This window comes from Vitis riparia, chromosome 4 (assembly GCF_004353265.1).
Source record: "Vitis riparia cultivar Riparia Gloire de Montpellier isolate 1030 chromosome 4, EGFV_Vit.rip_1.0, whole genome shotgun sequence".
NCBI classification, from domain to species: domain Eukaryota; kingdom Viridiplantae; phylum Streptophyta; class Magnoliopsida; order Vitales; family Vitaceae; genus Vitis; species Vitis riparia.
Genome location: NC_048434.1, coordinates 16,175,963 through 16,191,795, shown reverse-complemented (window position 1 = coordinate 16,191,795; position 15,833 = coordinate 16,175,963). Strand labels below are relative to the sequence as shown.

The 15,833-nt window shown below is 38.2% G+C and overlaps 1 protein-coding gene across 4 annotated transcripts in view; it reads right to left on the bottom strand.

Annotated features, from left to right (window-relative positions):
* Nucleotides 1-15,833, bottom strand: part of LOC117912388 (sterol 3-beta-glucosyltransferase UGT80A2-like) — a 48,559-nt gene that overhangs the window by 9,999 nt on the left and 22,727 nt on the right. For all 4 annotated transcript variants that reach the window (XM_034826955.1, XM_034826956.1, XM_034826957.1 and 1 more), the window contains 3 exons: nucleotides 4,570-4,633; nucleotides 4,266-4,323; nucleotides 3,984-4,161 (listed from right to left, as the gene is read on the bottom strand). In XM_034826955.1, coding sequence (XP_034682846.1) covers nucleotides 3,984-4,161; nucleotides 4,266-4,323; nucleotides 4,570-4,633 — 300 coding nt within the window. The remainder of the gene's footprint in view (nucleotides 1-3,983; nucleotides 4,162-4,265; nucleotides 4,324-4,569; nucleotides 4,634-15,833) is intronic.

Sequence of the window (15,833 nt, the reverse complement as noted above, 5' to 3'; positions counted from 1 at the left end):
TTTTGAGTTGATGAATATCCCACAAAAATACATTTGATTGCTTTTGGGTCTAATTTTCTCTTGTTTGGACTATGAACATGCACAAAGGACACACACCCAAATATCTTAGGAATGAAATAGTTTATGGTTCTCATATTAAGATAAAACGATGAATGTATATCCATGGGACTCTTGAAACCTAAGACTCTGGAAGGCAATTGGTTTGTAAGATGTGTGATGGTTAGGACAACTTCCCCCCAATAAGATTTAGGCACATGTTTTTGAAACAAAAAAGCTCGTGTTGTATCAAGAAGGTGGTCATTTTTCCTCTCAACAATTCCATTTTGTTGTGAAGTGTTGACACATGATAACTCATGAATTATTCCCTCATGTTGAAAGTATGGAGCTAAGACTTGATTGAAATCATCTCTGGCATTGTCGGACTAAAACCCCTTGATAGTGACACCAAATTGGTTTTTTTTCATATTATGAAAGTTTGGAAGAACAAAACTCACATTAAATTTATGTTTAAGTAAGAAAATGTAAGAGACCCTAGTACAATCATTGATAAAAGACACAAACCAACATGTCTCAAATATATTAGGAACATGGGAAGGACCCCAAATATCACCATGAATTAGATGAAATGGCTCTGAACTTCTTTTATTATTATTGGTGGGAAAGGTTGAACACTTGTGTTTGGCAAGATCACATACATCACAATGGAAACTCTCAACATCTAATTTCCTAAATAAAGGAAACACAACCTTAAAAGTTCTAAGTGACAGATGTCCAAGTCTACGATGATGAAGCCAATTTTTTTCTTTATTGATGAGGTGGTGCTCAAAAGGAAAAGATACGAATGACTCGCTTGATGTCTCAAGGTGGTAAGCTTGTTCCGTTCCTTAGCAAGTCCAATCATCTTCCCCAAGTCCTAGTCCTGAAATACACAGCGAGTATGGTAAAAAGTCACATTGTAACCTAACTCTTGTGTAAGCTTTTGTATAGAGACAAGATTAGTGGACAACTTGGAAACATGAAGCACATTTCTAAGTGTGAGTGTAGGACTAATTTGGACATCTCCTAAACTTACGACAGTGGTTAATAAACCATTTGTTGTGGCTATTTTCCTACTACTTCGACAAGGGTTATAGTTGTTAAATTGGTGTGATGAATGAGTCATGTGATCTATGGCACCTGAATCTAAAACCCAAGAATTAGCAAAGGTTTCATCCGAGACTTTTAATCCAATGGAAATAGGAAACTTACCAAGAAGTGTCAGTGAGCAAATACTTGAAGATTTCTTACTTGAAGGTTTCTCAAGAGTTCCAACAAAGCTCTCAATTTTTCAATCTCCTCCTAATTGAATTCGTCTTGTTCAACTGGTTGAACAAAAGACAAGTTTGCTTGCCCATTATTCCTTTGCTGCCCTCCATTGTTACCCCACTCTTTGTTGGATGTAGTTGGCTTACAATGAAGTTTCCAGCATTTCTTCCATGTATGTTTAGGCTTCTAGTAGTAAGTACACTATAAGTTATCCCTGTTATCATGGTTTAAAGCTCTTGATTGATCAGTCTTTTTGTTATTAGCAGTGCTAGCCTTCTGATCACTCCCTTCGTTAGCAACCATAGTCGAGCCTTCCATATTCTGATGTTCAAGCATGACACTTATCCTGCTTTCTTCTACTCGGATAATAAAGATAGTCTCATTCAAAGCTAGAAGCTCTTTACTTAAAATTTGAACTTTAACTTGGTCAAACTCAGCATTGAGACCAACAAAGAAATCATAGACTCAATCTATTTCAATATAATTCTTCGGGATTGCTACATCCTCAAGACATTTTGTCTCAATGCATGGATGGTGATCAAGTTTTTGTCATGAATTTTTCAATATATCGGCATCCATGATTGTCTTGTTTCCTTGTTTTGTTACTCTGGATTCAACTTTAATTTAGTACACTTGTGTTGCATCTAGTGTCTTCAAGTATGTCTGGTGAACTACCTCCTAGATGTCTTTAGTAGTTGTTAAGAATATACATGTGTCACTAATTTCAAGCATCATTGAGTTTCACAACCATACCATAATCATTGAGTTTTGCTCATCCTAGGCATCAAACCGAGGTTCTCCTCTCCTTGGTCCAGTTCCCAGGAAATGACTTAATTTCCCTTTCCCCTTTAGAAAGGTACGAACAAGCTACAATCATTTTAAATAATTCCTCCCATTAAGCGTACATGCTGCTTGAATATTCTGCAATTCTCCTATGTTATGACCAGTAATCACTACTTTAGATTGAGCAGTGACAGTGGTAGTTTTTGATATCTCAAACATTTTTTCTTTTTCTTTTCTTTTTTTTTTTTTTTTGAAAAAACTATAAGACAAAGACTTAAATAGGCAAACTTAAAAAACTCAACTTAAATAGCCAAACTTAGAAAGGAGAGGCTCATATTGGAACCCTAGCTAGCAAGCAGAGGTGGTGACATGAGGCGGAGGCAAGGCCAATGGTGTGAGGGAGATCCAAAGGCAACAACGAGGCTGAGACAATGGCACGATGGCAAGGTTGAGAGGATAACAGTGCGAGGTCAAGACAAGGTCGACAGCAAGGCAAAGAGCGCAACGACAAGGCAAAGAACGTAACGGCGAGGTAGAGAGCAATGACGCAATCTTTGATCTGTAATATGACGATGACAGTTGTCGCTAAGGTCACTGGTGTGAAGCCGAGGGCACAATCTCAGTTTCACAATGACTTCGTAAGGACGTCGACGGTGATGACAACAACTGCTTTGGTGCTACATTCACAATTTGATTTGCTGCAATGGCTCGACTCAAACAAGAGGAAACTTTAAGATTGACCATTCTACTCTTCCACTAGGCAATGAAGGCAGCCCAAAAAAAAAATCTTCTCCACCCAAATTTACAAGCCTAAAGCTTTAATACCGTGTAGAAGAGAGATGGAAGGAATACAACGTAAAAAATTATTTTCTTTAATCCTTTTCTGTACGAAGACTCACATATATATATATATATATATACATACAAAAAATCCTAGCACCTAAATTAGGAACTTTCCTAACTCAATTACAACACATCCCTTTGATCATAGGATTGTCCAAGTCTCTCTACAAAATCACAACTTTCCTAATTCCATTCTTCCACAATAAAAGATGTTGAAACTTTCATTAGAATTCTCTTCAGATGTATTCCAAGTGCAATAAAAAAAAAGAGCAATTTATTTTGGTAGCCTCCCCATCTTGTGGATACAATTCAATCATCAAGCACATCTTAAATCTCTTCATTTAAGCTTGGTGATGATGGCAATCGAATAATTATTTCATCTTGAAGGAAACCATCATAATGACCTTTATGTAATGTCAAGTCTTCACATTAAACACATTACTAATACCCATATCATCAGGCAGCTCAAGAACAAAAGCATTAGCACTGATTTTTTTTCATAATCTTGTATGGACCAGCATTCTTGGAATGTAGCTTCTTATATGCAACTTTAGGAAAATGCTCAGGTCCTATACAAATCATCACCATATCACCTTCCTTAGATTCAGAAAAACACCTCCTAAGATCGTCATATGCCTTGTATGTTCATTACCATCTAACAACATTTCATGGTGGCAATACCTTGTAAATCACTGAACATTGAATGAGTTCTTTAATACGACAAGTAACTTACAGTATCAGCAAAATATAAGCATAGCATCTGAAGGATGTATTTTAGTAAAAATAAGACCAAAAAAAAAAAAAAATCAACAGTTTGTTAAAAGAAAAGGATCAGACACCCCAGCATTAGAGCAAAGAATCTGCAGCAACAAATATCCCAAAATAAGATTCCTTAACCAACAAATAAAACAATGTGCTCCTGAATGTTGTTGGTTTTATTGTATGCTTTAAATGATCGATATGAGAAATAAGTGCAGGGCTGACGATTATACCTTGGAGTAGCAATTTAATAAAAAATGCTATCATATATAAATGAAATACGTAAAAGTGACCTTTTGGTTTAGGAACAAGGTGAGGACTCCAGAGATATCCATAAGGCACATCATGAGGAGAGCTATATGATCCTTTTAGATATGTCACAGGTCTTAGCTTCAGCTTTTTCTTCCTAAAATCATTTATAATGTCTCGTATCCCAAGCCAAATCATTGCATCAACAATTTGATATGAAATCTGACAAAAGAGTAGGACTTTAAATGAGAAATAGAAATGAATGAGCAATATTGTTTGGGTATAAATCAAGAACAATCAATAGAAGATCTTAAAAAAAAGCTCACTCTATATCCAATTGGTTGCTTGATACGAGACAAAGGATGTGGGAATTCACTAGTAGGCCTGACAAAAGGGAATCAAATATCACCATGAAACTAAATTCAAAACACTCCTAATTTTACCTGGTAATGAAGCATTTAATGCAGTAGGATAACTATCTCAAGTATCAACCAGTCTAGTTCCATCAAGAAATGTACAACAACAAAATGAATGGTGTACAAAATAAGTGGGAAGTTTTCAATCAAAAGCAACATAATTGCTAAGTAAACATTTTTCATGTTAAAATTACATCAACCAAACAAGACTTACGTCCATGGCATTGTGAAAAATATATGAATTGGTACTTTTAGTGCCTCCGCGACATGCATATGTCCTGGATAAGTATAGTTGCTCATGTTAGTAGTGAACCGATTGATTCCAACATGCATAAAAAAATATGAAGTTTTTTAGAACAAGGATAAGTAAGAAAGAAAATCATAACAAGAAATACATACTCAAATTTTGAAGAATTATGCATAGTCATGCATAGACAGGAAAAAGCCCAGAAACTAAGGCCCATGAGCACTTGTAATAGTGTGTCAAGCTAGATTTTCCTAGAACATAAAAAGGTCAAATGATAGAGCAAAAGTACTTTGATTTTCAACTAAATTCTAACATAGCCCCAAGCTTAAGTGGGGTTGTGAAGTCCAACCAAAGCCACTCTAGATCATGCCATCCCCATGCTTTACTTGTCCAGCCGATGGATGACAACTTAAGTTGAATGAGCCTAGCCATTATTTCCAAAAGTTTATGCTTAACAATATTAATCTTATGAATTATCTTAAATCTCAACATATGTATATATTGGTAACCCACCCAAATGATACAAATCTTGGATTCAAACCCCTGCAGAAGGAACCTATACTTGGGAGTCCTACAGCAATACAGCTACACATGCTTGTGAACTGATTGATTCCAACATGCAATATATTTTAAAACAGTTCTTAAAAAATAGTTTTTGAGAACAATTATTAAAAATTATTCTCAATTGTTTTTAAGAATAAAGTCCTACTAGAAACTTAAATATGAAAATATTTTTCCAAGGTATTCCCCATGAAGCTACTATACACTTATATGTAAAGTTCCCAAATCATTCTCCATCTTTTCAATTATTGTTCATAACACTAAAAAAACAACTAGAAACACCTCAAATTCATTCTAAAAAACATCTTTTTAAAACAAATTCTCAAAAAGAAAAAAAAAAAAAAAAATATATATATATATATATATATATATATATATATATATATATATATATTTTCTATCAAAAGTTTATCATATGTATTTTGTAAGTTAGAAATTGTTTCCAAGAATAGTTTCCAAACAAGCCCTGAGATTCCTATTAGCCATAGATGTGCCCATAAGATTTTAGCCTGACATATGGCTTTGCGAAAAACAAGAAAGTAGCTTAACAACTCTTGGAAAGCCATCACTCTAAGGTTTTCCTCTTTTCTATCTATCAAACAAATATTTCAATATGTTTTAAAACAAGTTTTTGAGAAAACTACTATTGGTAATCAAACCATTCAACATCCTTTCCCTTCACATGTTCAAAATCTTGAAATGGGGAAATTTTTAATGTTTGCTCAAGTCCTAAGCTTCTCCTCCTCTCGCTTGAAACTTCAATTCTTGGAGAAATTTTAATGATAGAGAAATCACCAAATTCACTTCCTTCTCTAATCTCCAATCTTGGAAGGTGTCTACTTAGACATGAAAGATGTTGGACCTAGGCACAAGAGGCACATTCTCTTCTAGGTCTTTATTTCAATTCCTAAATTGGTGACTAATTCAACAATTTTCCACCTAACTAAACTCATTCAGAAAAATATGCCTCACCTAAGGTCAAAGCCTTTGCATGGTTGATAGCAAACTCAATACAACGATATGCTTTAACTTTGTAAGCCTTTCAAGGTTATCAACCCTTCTAAGGTAGCAACCTTAGAAAATATGTTTTATGAATGGATAACACAAAATCTATGGACCATCTAATTTTTTAATTGCTATGTTTTTTTTTTCTTTTTCAGTTATGGATGTTCTTTCTTTAACAAATGTTGTCAGTTACTTTGTTATGGATTTCGTAAGGAGAGAAGAGATAAAGTTCTATGGCTATCTGTTGTCCCTACTTTGATATAGTTGATTTGGCCAAAGATATGTGTTGGGATCTTTAAGGATAAGAAGGGGTTGGGGGAGGATATGCAGGTTTACAAACAAATTTCTCTTTAAAAAAAAAAAATTGTGTAGTCAAATTGGATTTCTATTACTTTAAAGAATGATGTAGGTACAATCTTTTTTTTTTTTTTTTTTTTTGGATAGGTAAAAGAAGTATTATATTAAAAAAGGTGTACACAATGTACACAAATACAAAAACCAATAGGGGCAAGAATGCACAAAAAACAACCGCACCCTATGGAGAGCCTAACCAATTCACAAAATCTATCGAAGAAGTAACACTATCCCATGTACACTCCAACTCAATCCCACAAGATATATAAAAAAAAACTTTTAATTGTTTGATCTAAGTTTTCCCTATCCTCAAAGGCTCTCCTATTCCTTTCCTTCCAAATAGACCAAAAAATGCAAAGTGGGGCAACTTTCCAAGCCTTTTTCCTCTTTTTGCCAACCAAGAAGGTATTCCAACTTAAGAGCACCCCTCTCACAGATGAATGCATCACCCACTACACATGAAATAGAGCAAAGACCAACTGCCACAATAAGCTTGCTTTCGAACAGTGCAATAGAATATGATCTCCCATTTCCTCTCCAGCCTTGCACATGTAGCATTTGTTTGGCATCCTCCATCCCCTCCTTCTAAGTTGGTCCTATGTCAATATCTTAGCTTAAGTTGCCTCCCAAGCAAAAAAGCTAGCTATTACAGGGGCCTTAGTGTTCCACATTGTACTATGAGGGAAAGGTTCCGCTCTCCTACTAGCCAGAGAGAAGTAAAAAGACTAAACAGAAAAAAAATCCATTCTTAGTCCCTAACCAAACCGTGTCATCAATGGCACCCAAAGCAATGACGTAGATGTGCAACCTCCCAAAAAAGGCATCAATATCCTCCAACTCCCAATCATTGAATTGTCTAATAAACCTCGGACCCCAACTACCCCCATCCCAAACATCTACCACCCAAGCATCCTTAGAGAAAGCGATAGCATAAAGGCCCCTGAACGCCTCTCTCAAAGGCGTTTCCTCACACCACCTATCATTCCAGAACTTCACCCGATTCCCCAAACCAACCTAAAGACTTGTTTTATCTTTGAAGACCTCCCAACCATTTCTAATTGTTTTCCAAACCCCTACACCAAACATCCCTCTCACCTCCTTTGTGCACCACGCCCCCTCCTGTAACCCATACTTGCCAATAATTACCTGTTTCCAAATAGGGTACCTTTCTCTAACAAATTTCCAAGACCACTTCCCCAATAGAGCCTTATTGAAAAGAGAAAGGCTTCTAAAACCCAAACCCCCCTTTTGTTTCTCCATACAAACAATCAATCACTTAACCAAATGAGGCTTTTTCACCAAATCCCCTCCTCCCCATAGGAAGTCTCTTTGAATCTTTTCCAATCTGGCTGCCACTCTTTTGGGGATAACAAAGAGGGGCATAAAGTGCTCTTAATCAACGTTTGCTTTCCACCTTTCAAAAGATATTGCCTCTTCCACAAAGCAAGCCTTTTTTGGAAATGTTCCTCCACTCCTTCCCAAACTCTACTGGACTTGTAAGGAGCACCTAAGGGGAGGCCTAAGTAAGTGGTTGGAAGGGTGCCCACCTTATAGCCTAAACCTCGGCAAACTCCTGCATATTATGGACATCCCCAATAGGAATCAACTCACTTTTCTCCAGATTTATCTTAAGACCTGAGCATGCCTCAAATGATGTAGGTATGATCTTTATTTTGTCCTCTAATTCTTTCTTTCCTAGTTGCTAATCGAGGGCTAAAAGAAGCTTGATTTCAAATAGCTTAAGCTTAATTTAAGCTTTGATTTGATTTAATTTTGAGTGTTGTCATGACTTGGGCCTTGGTGTGATTTGGACCTTAGCTTAACTTAGACCTTGGGAGGATTTAAGCCTTGGCGTAACTTAGAGCTTGGTCTCACATAGGTCTTGGTGTGACTCAAGGTTTAGGTTTGTCTTGATTTAGGTCTTAATGTGACTTAAGCTTTGGCTTAACTTGGGCCTTTGTTTGACTTGAACAACATTGACTAAGGGCTTCAATAGCTTGATCTCAAATCAAAGAGATCTTGTGTAGATTTTGATCTTAAAGTTTGAAACTTGAGGCTTTAAAGATCTAGACAATTCAAAGACACTGACAAAATCAAAGATTCGTTGAAATCTCCTTGGAAGATTTGAAGAAGCTTTAGATCTCCTTTGAAGAGCTTCCCTTCAACTCATCTTCCAACTTGTGTCTTGAAAGCTTTAGAATCATCTTATTTATAGAATAGGAAGCACCATATTTGGACAATTTTATCATTCCTTTGAAATATTATTCCTTAATTAAAATTAATATTTAGAGAGATTTGAAATATCATGTTTGCTTATTCTTTAATTAAAAATAATATTTAAGCAGATTTGGAAGAGATAATTGCCTTTTCAACTATCAAATTTATCATTTTTGTTTATTCTAATAATTATTTTAATTTTTAGAACATATACATGCTTTATTTAAATAGAAATCAATTTGTTTTTTCTTTGCATGAGGCTTATGTTGTACACGACATTATTTTATTGGTAGAAAAATGAAGAATTTCTGAATTCCTTTATTGATCCTTTAGGTACACACCATACACATATATATACACAACTGACTGAATAAGAAAAAATCAATCTAGCTTGATTCTCTCCTAAAATTAGGAAACTGAATCATCCTAAATGATCTCTCCTTCTTTATTCCTAAAATACTTTCCTAAATTAAAAAACCCTAACTTTGAATGCCAAATTTCAACACTCCCCCTCAAGCTGGAGAATATATATCATATAATCCCAGCTTGCAAGTTAAGTCTTCAAAGTTAGGCCTAGGTAAAGCTTTGGTGAGGATGTCTGTGGTTTGGTGCTTGGTAGGAACATAGTTCAATCTAACCGTCTCACTAGTCACCTTCTCTGTGATGAAGTGTCTGTCAATCTCAACGTGCTTGGTCCTGTCATGATGCACGGGGTTCTTTGCTATGCTTATAGCTGCCTGATTATCACACATCATCAGAATTGGAGATGAACTCGTTTGCCCCAGTTCACTAAGAACCCTTTTTATCCAAATCCCTTCACAGATTCCCTGTGCAAGAGCTCTGTACTCAGCTTCTGCACTACTTCTGGCTACAACTGATTGCTTCTTACTCCTCCAGGTAACAAGATTTCCCCAGACAAAAGAACAATATCCAGAAGTGGACCGCCTGTCAATGATGTTTCCTGCCCAATCCGCATCTGAGTATACTTCAGTGTCACGGTTCTCTGTCTTTCTGAAGAATAGACCTTTCCCTGGTGTCATTTTTAAATATCTGAGAATCCTGTAGACTGCTTCCATGTGTTCCTCAGTGGGGCTGTGCATGAATTGACTTACAGCACTCACTGCAAAGCCAATATCTGGCCGAGTGTGTGAGAGATAAATCAAGCGCCCGACGAGCCGCTGATATCTCCCCCTATCTACCGGTGTATTTTCTTTCTCGATACCAAGTTTCTTCTGACTATCCATAGGAGTATCAATTGGTTTGCATCCAAGCATACCGGTCTCCTTAAGAAGATCGAGTATGTATTTTCTTTGAGAGACTACAATTCCCTTCCTTGATCTAGCCACTTCCATACCAAGGAAATATTTCAAATTTCCAAGGTCTTTCACTTCAAACTCCTCTGACAAATACTTCTTCAAATTCTGTAATTCCTCCATATCATTCCCAGATAGAATAATATCATCAACATAGACTATCAATATGGCCATTTTCCCGGCATGAGACTTCTTGACAAATAGAGTATGATCAGCCTGACCTTGTTTGTAGCCCAGCTTCAGGACTGCTTTTGTGAATCTATCAAACCAGGCTCGGGGAGATTGTTTAAGGCCGTACAAGGATTTTTGGAGTTTGCAAACTTGATTCTTTGCCATACTTCCTTCGAAACCAGGTGGTATTTCCATGTAGACTTCCTCTTCTAGGTCACCATTTAGAAACGCATTTTTTATGTCCAGTTGTTGCAAGCACCAATCTTGATTGACAGCCAATGAGAGAAGAATCCTGATAGTGTTCAGTTTTGCAATAGGAGCAAAAGTCTCCTGATAGTCTATCCCATAGGATTGTGTAAACCCTCTAGCTACCAAACGAGCCTTGAATCTCTCGACTGATCCATTTGCTTTGTATTTTATGGTGAAAATCCACTTGCACCCCACGGGCCTCTTCCCAACCGGCAAATCTGTGATAGTCCACGTCTCATTCTTCTCAAGTGCATCAATCTCATCTTGTACTGCCTTCTTCCATTCTGAAATTTTTAATGCCTCTTGTATTGTGTTGGGAACCTGAGTATCATCAAGAGAAGTAGCAAATGCTCTGTAAGATGGTGATAGCCCTTCATATGTAACATAATTCCCAATTGGGTGATCTGTACATCTCCTAACACCCTTCCTCAATGCAATCGGCAGAGTAGAATCATCAATGCTGGGAATTAACACCTCTCCAGCCCTATCCTCACCTATGTTCTCTTCAGGAAGACTTGAATTGGAGTCAATATATTGGCCACATGTTGACTGTGATCCGTGCTCTAATTCCTGTCTTTTCCTCCTCCTAATGTAAACTTGTAAGTTCTCATTAGCAAGTTGTGGGGCTATAGGTTGAATAGGCATGGGAGACTGGATGGTCACAGGAGATGGCTGGACTGATGACGGTATGGGTGTGGACAACTCAGTGGGCGTGAATTGAAAAGGATTTGGTGACTCTGAGTGAAAAGAAGGTACACCCTCAAGAAGAGACTCCCAAACTTGATGTTCATTCATGCTCTCCCCCTGAACATGAGATTTGGGATAGAAGAAGACATGTTCAAAGAAAGAGACGTCCATGGTGGTGTAAAATCTTTTGTTGGTTGGAGAATAGCATTTGTACCCTTTTTGGGTTGGAGAATACCCTAGGAAAATGCACTTATTCGCTCGAGGAGCAAATTTGCTACGATTTTGAGGATACACATGAACGAATGCCGTGCAACCAAATACTTTGAGTGGTAAATCAGAAGAGGCTGCACGGGTGTGAGGAAATTGTTTTAAGAAAAGTTGACGTGGGGATTGAAAGGTAAGCACTCTGGATGGCATACGGTTAATCAAATAAGTAGCTGTGAGAATAGCTTCCCCCCAGAAATAGTTTGGAACATTAGAGGAAAACATAAGGCACCGGGCAACCTCCAAGAGATGTCTATTCTTGCGTTCAGCCACCCCATTTTGTTGTGGGGTGTCAACGCAAGAACTTATGTGGATAATGCCGTGATTTTGAAGATAAGTACTGAGACTACTAGTAAAGTATTCCTTTGCATTATCTGACTTGAGGACTTGAATTTTGGAATTGAATTGATTTTGAACCATAAGATGGAAGGTTTGAAAAATGTGCCCGACCTCTGACTTTTCTTTCATAAGGAAAACCCATGTTACCCGTGTATGATCATCAACGAATGTCACAAACCATCGAGTGCCAGAAATATTTTTTATCCAGGAGGGACCCCACACATCACTATGTACTAGAGAGAAAACAGTCGAAGGTTTGTATGGGATTTGAGGATAGACTGTTCGAGTATGCTTTGCAAACTGACAAATTTCACAGTGATAAGATGCTGGATTTTTATTGATAAATAATTTGGGAAACAATTTTGCAAGGTAAACAAAGCTAGGATGACCAAGGCGATAGTGTAACATTATAATCTCACTATCTTTATTGACCTTAGAATTTGACACAGAATTGAAAGACTCTAACATACTCTGAGACTGTACGCAACTTGCTTGAGAGACTGGGTTTGAGAATTGGCCACATGAGAGGAGGTAGAGCCCGGAACACAGTTCAGCACTGCCAATCATCTTCCCCAATTTCAAGTCCTGAAAAACACACAAGTTTGGATAAAATTTAGTAACACATTGGAGATCACGGGCCAATTTGCTAATGGACAAAAGATTACAGTCCAAGTTTGGAACATGGAGAACAGAGTCAAGATATAAGTCTTTAGTAAGTTTTATAGAACCTGTCCCGGCAATTTTTGACTTTGAACCATCAGCAATATGGACGGATGAATGACCATTACTTGGCTTGTAATTTTGAAGAATGGTAGCATCTCCTGTCATGTGATCAGAAGCACCTGTGTCCACTATCCACGACTTCATTCCTCCTCGATTAGCAGTGAAGGCTACACCGGTAGTACTACCACTGCCAACTTGGCTTAATAGTTTCTGTAGCATCTCCATCTGCTCTTTGTTGAATGGACTCGGCTCGGGAACAGAGGTGCTCTCAGAGTTGGCAGCCACGTGTGCTCTGCCATCTCTATCAGACCGTGGCTTTGGTTTCCAATCAGCCGGTTTGCCATGAAGCTTCCAGCAAGTCTCCTTATAATGGCCTGGTTTCTTACAATAATCACACCAAGGCCTATCCCGTTTCTGACGATCTCCACCACTACTATTAAATGACCGAGTCGCAAGGGCAGAGGCATCCAATGTTGGGGCAGGTTGCTCTTTGGATCCCATCATCACTTTCTTTCTACTTTCTTCACGCCTAACCTCTGAAAAAGCCTCCCTGAGACTTGGCAGGGGTTTAATGCCCATGATTCGGCCTCTAACATCATCCAATTCCCTGTTTAGTCCTAGGAAAAACTTGAACAGTCTCTTTTGTTCCACAATTTTCCTGTATGTTGCTGCATCATCAGGACATTTCCATGAGTGAGTCTCGAATAAGTCAAGGTGCTGCCAATACCTTGTGAGTGTGTTGTAATACTGAGTAACTGTCTGCTCTCCTTGGCGGAAGTCATGTAGGGCTGATTCAACCTGAAAAAGTTCTGAAATATTTTCAGAACTTGAGTAAGTTTCTTTGGCTGCATCCCATATGTCCTTTGCAGTCCTAAACAGCAAGAAATTTTCACCTATGTCATTATTCATGGAATTGATAAGCCATGACATGATCATGCTGTTTTCAATCTTCCACTTCCTGAAACCCGGTTCTGTAGTTTCTGGCATGACTGCTTCTCCAGTGAGGTACTCATCCTTTCCTTTACCGCAAATGAACAGCAACACAGATTGTGACCACTGTAAGTAGTTATGGCCATTTAATTTGTGTCCTGTGATGAGAATAGGAGAGGAATCACTACCACCAAGGTTTGGAATTTCAGATCTGCCTCCTAATTCTGGTGACGTGACGCTGGATACTTGTGATGATGCCATTCCGTATTTCGTCATGGACCGGAAAGGTAGAAGAACACTTCCCAAGGCACGTGCAGGGATTGGAGTTGAGGAAAAATAGCCGGAGGACGTCGGAAAAGCTGATCGGAGGGCTCGCGGAGGCAAAAAGACCCCAAAAGAGGCACGTTCAGGGCTTGGATGGCAGAAACAGGTACGTAGGGTGGCTGGTCGGCGTCAGGCGAGCTTGGAGTAGGAAGCGCGTCGCCGGAAAGTGGCTCACGCGCCCTCACGCGCCGGCGCGTGAGATGCAGTCGCCGGCCGGAAAAACGCGCGTGGGCGGCGCGTGGATGGTTTTCTGGCTCCGGTGTTTTTGGAAAAGTTGTAGATCTCCTCCAGACGCTCCTTGCGGTGTGAAAAAAACCCGTCGCCGGAAAGTTCGCCGGAAAGTACGCCGGAAAAGTTCGCCAGAAAAGTTCGCCGACGGTGAATGTTTTTCTGACGACGATTCGACCGACCGGAAAGCGTTTTCTCCCTTGGCTCTGAGAACAGGGACTGATGACCGGAATGAGAGATGGTCGGATTGAGAGATGGCCAGAGAGATTTGGCCGGAATGAATGATGGCCTGAATACGAGGTGGCCAGAAGGGATTAGGGTTTCAGAAAACTGGCTCTGATACCATGAAGAATTTCTGAATTCCTTTATTGATCCTTTAGGTACACACCATACACATATATATACACAACTGACTGAATAAGAAAAAATCAATCTAGCTTGATTCTCTCCTAAAATTAGGAAACTGAATCATCCTAAATGATCTCTCCTTCTTTATTCCTAAAATACTTTCCTAAATTAAAAAACCCTAACTTTGAATGCCAAATTTCAACAAAAAATTATGCCATGTGGCAACTTTTAATTGGTCACAATTTAAATTAATTATAAACATTTGATTTTTTTTGTTGGTCCATAATTAACTTAATTTACGTACATGGTAAATTGTAAAAGGTTACTTTTCCCTCCTACAACGGGATAATTCTATTTTTTTTATCATTTTTTAGATATCCATGATGATTATAATTTTAGGGTCTTTCATTAAGTCCCATCTCTTTATATTGAAATGTAACTTGTAGCGAGAAGAAAAGAAAACAAGATGTTGATTGTTTATGGTCCTCTTGATGGCAACGTCAAACTTAACATTACTATCTACGTTTTAGGGAACCTAGATCAACTAAGTACTAAGGTTGTCATCAAAGATTACACGGGTGAGGTGGTGCATGCTTTCTCCAAACTTGATTTCAAAATGGTTATAAAAGTAGGAATTCTTATCTTGTTTTGAGGTGCTTCTTCTAGAATCTTGATTCTAGTGGAAGGTGATTCTACATGGCTTATTTCTTGCATTTCTTTGGAGACAGGAGGTTCTTATCTATTGTCAGAAAGGATATGATCATTGTTGAATGATTTCACAACCTAGCTTTCATGAAGGCATAGATTATTAATCATAGGTTGATGAATCTACTAAAAATGAGCTAGATCTCTTAAGGCTTTAGTAGGGATTATTCCTCCCTTCACCCATCCCTTCTTAATAGGCTGAAAAAGTGCTAAATAGAGCCAACAAACGTGGGTAAGTCTCCCATCTCCTGGCTTAGCACGTTAGGGTTGGCACTTCATTCATTCACCTTTTAACATCACTCTTCCGTCCCCAGAGGTGCAAAGTAACTCGCTTTTAGCCTTTTCCATAGGTGAGCATCCACATTTTGTGAGCATCCACACTGGGTAGTCACTACACTATCATATAGGAAGTAGACTAGAAAACCATGTTTATCGGAGTCACATGGAATAAAATGACATTGTATGCCATCAACAACTTTGCATAGTCTAGGGCTACTAATGGCATGGCCCCTGGGGTGCGTCCACATGTCACTAATCAATCCTACATGTGATGATGGATCGCATGGAAAATATTTGTAAGTTCACATTTCAGCGTAATATTAGACATGAGCAGCACCTAACAATCTTGTAGGCAACCTCTACATAAACCTCCAATGAACCATGCATAAATTGACTAATCATGCTAACTACACATGCCATGATAGGGTGTAAGCAATAAATAAAAGGTTTGTCCCACTAGTATCCAAAATTTTCCTATAAAGATCTCTCAATTTCTTCACTTAAACGACGTTTCAAATCAGAAGAGATATTAGC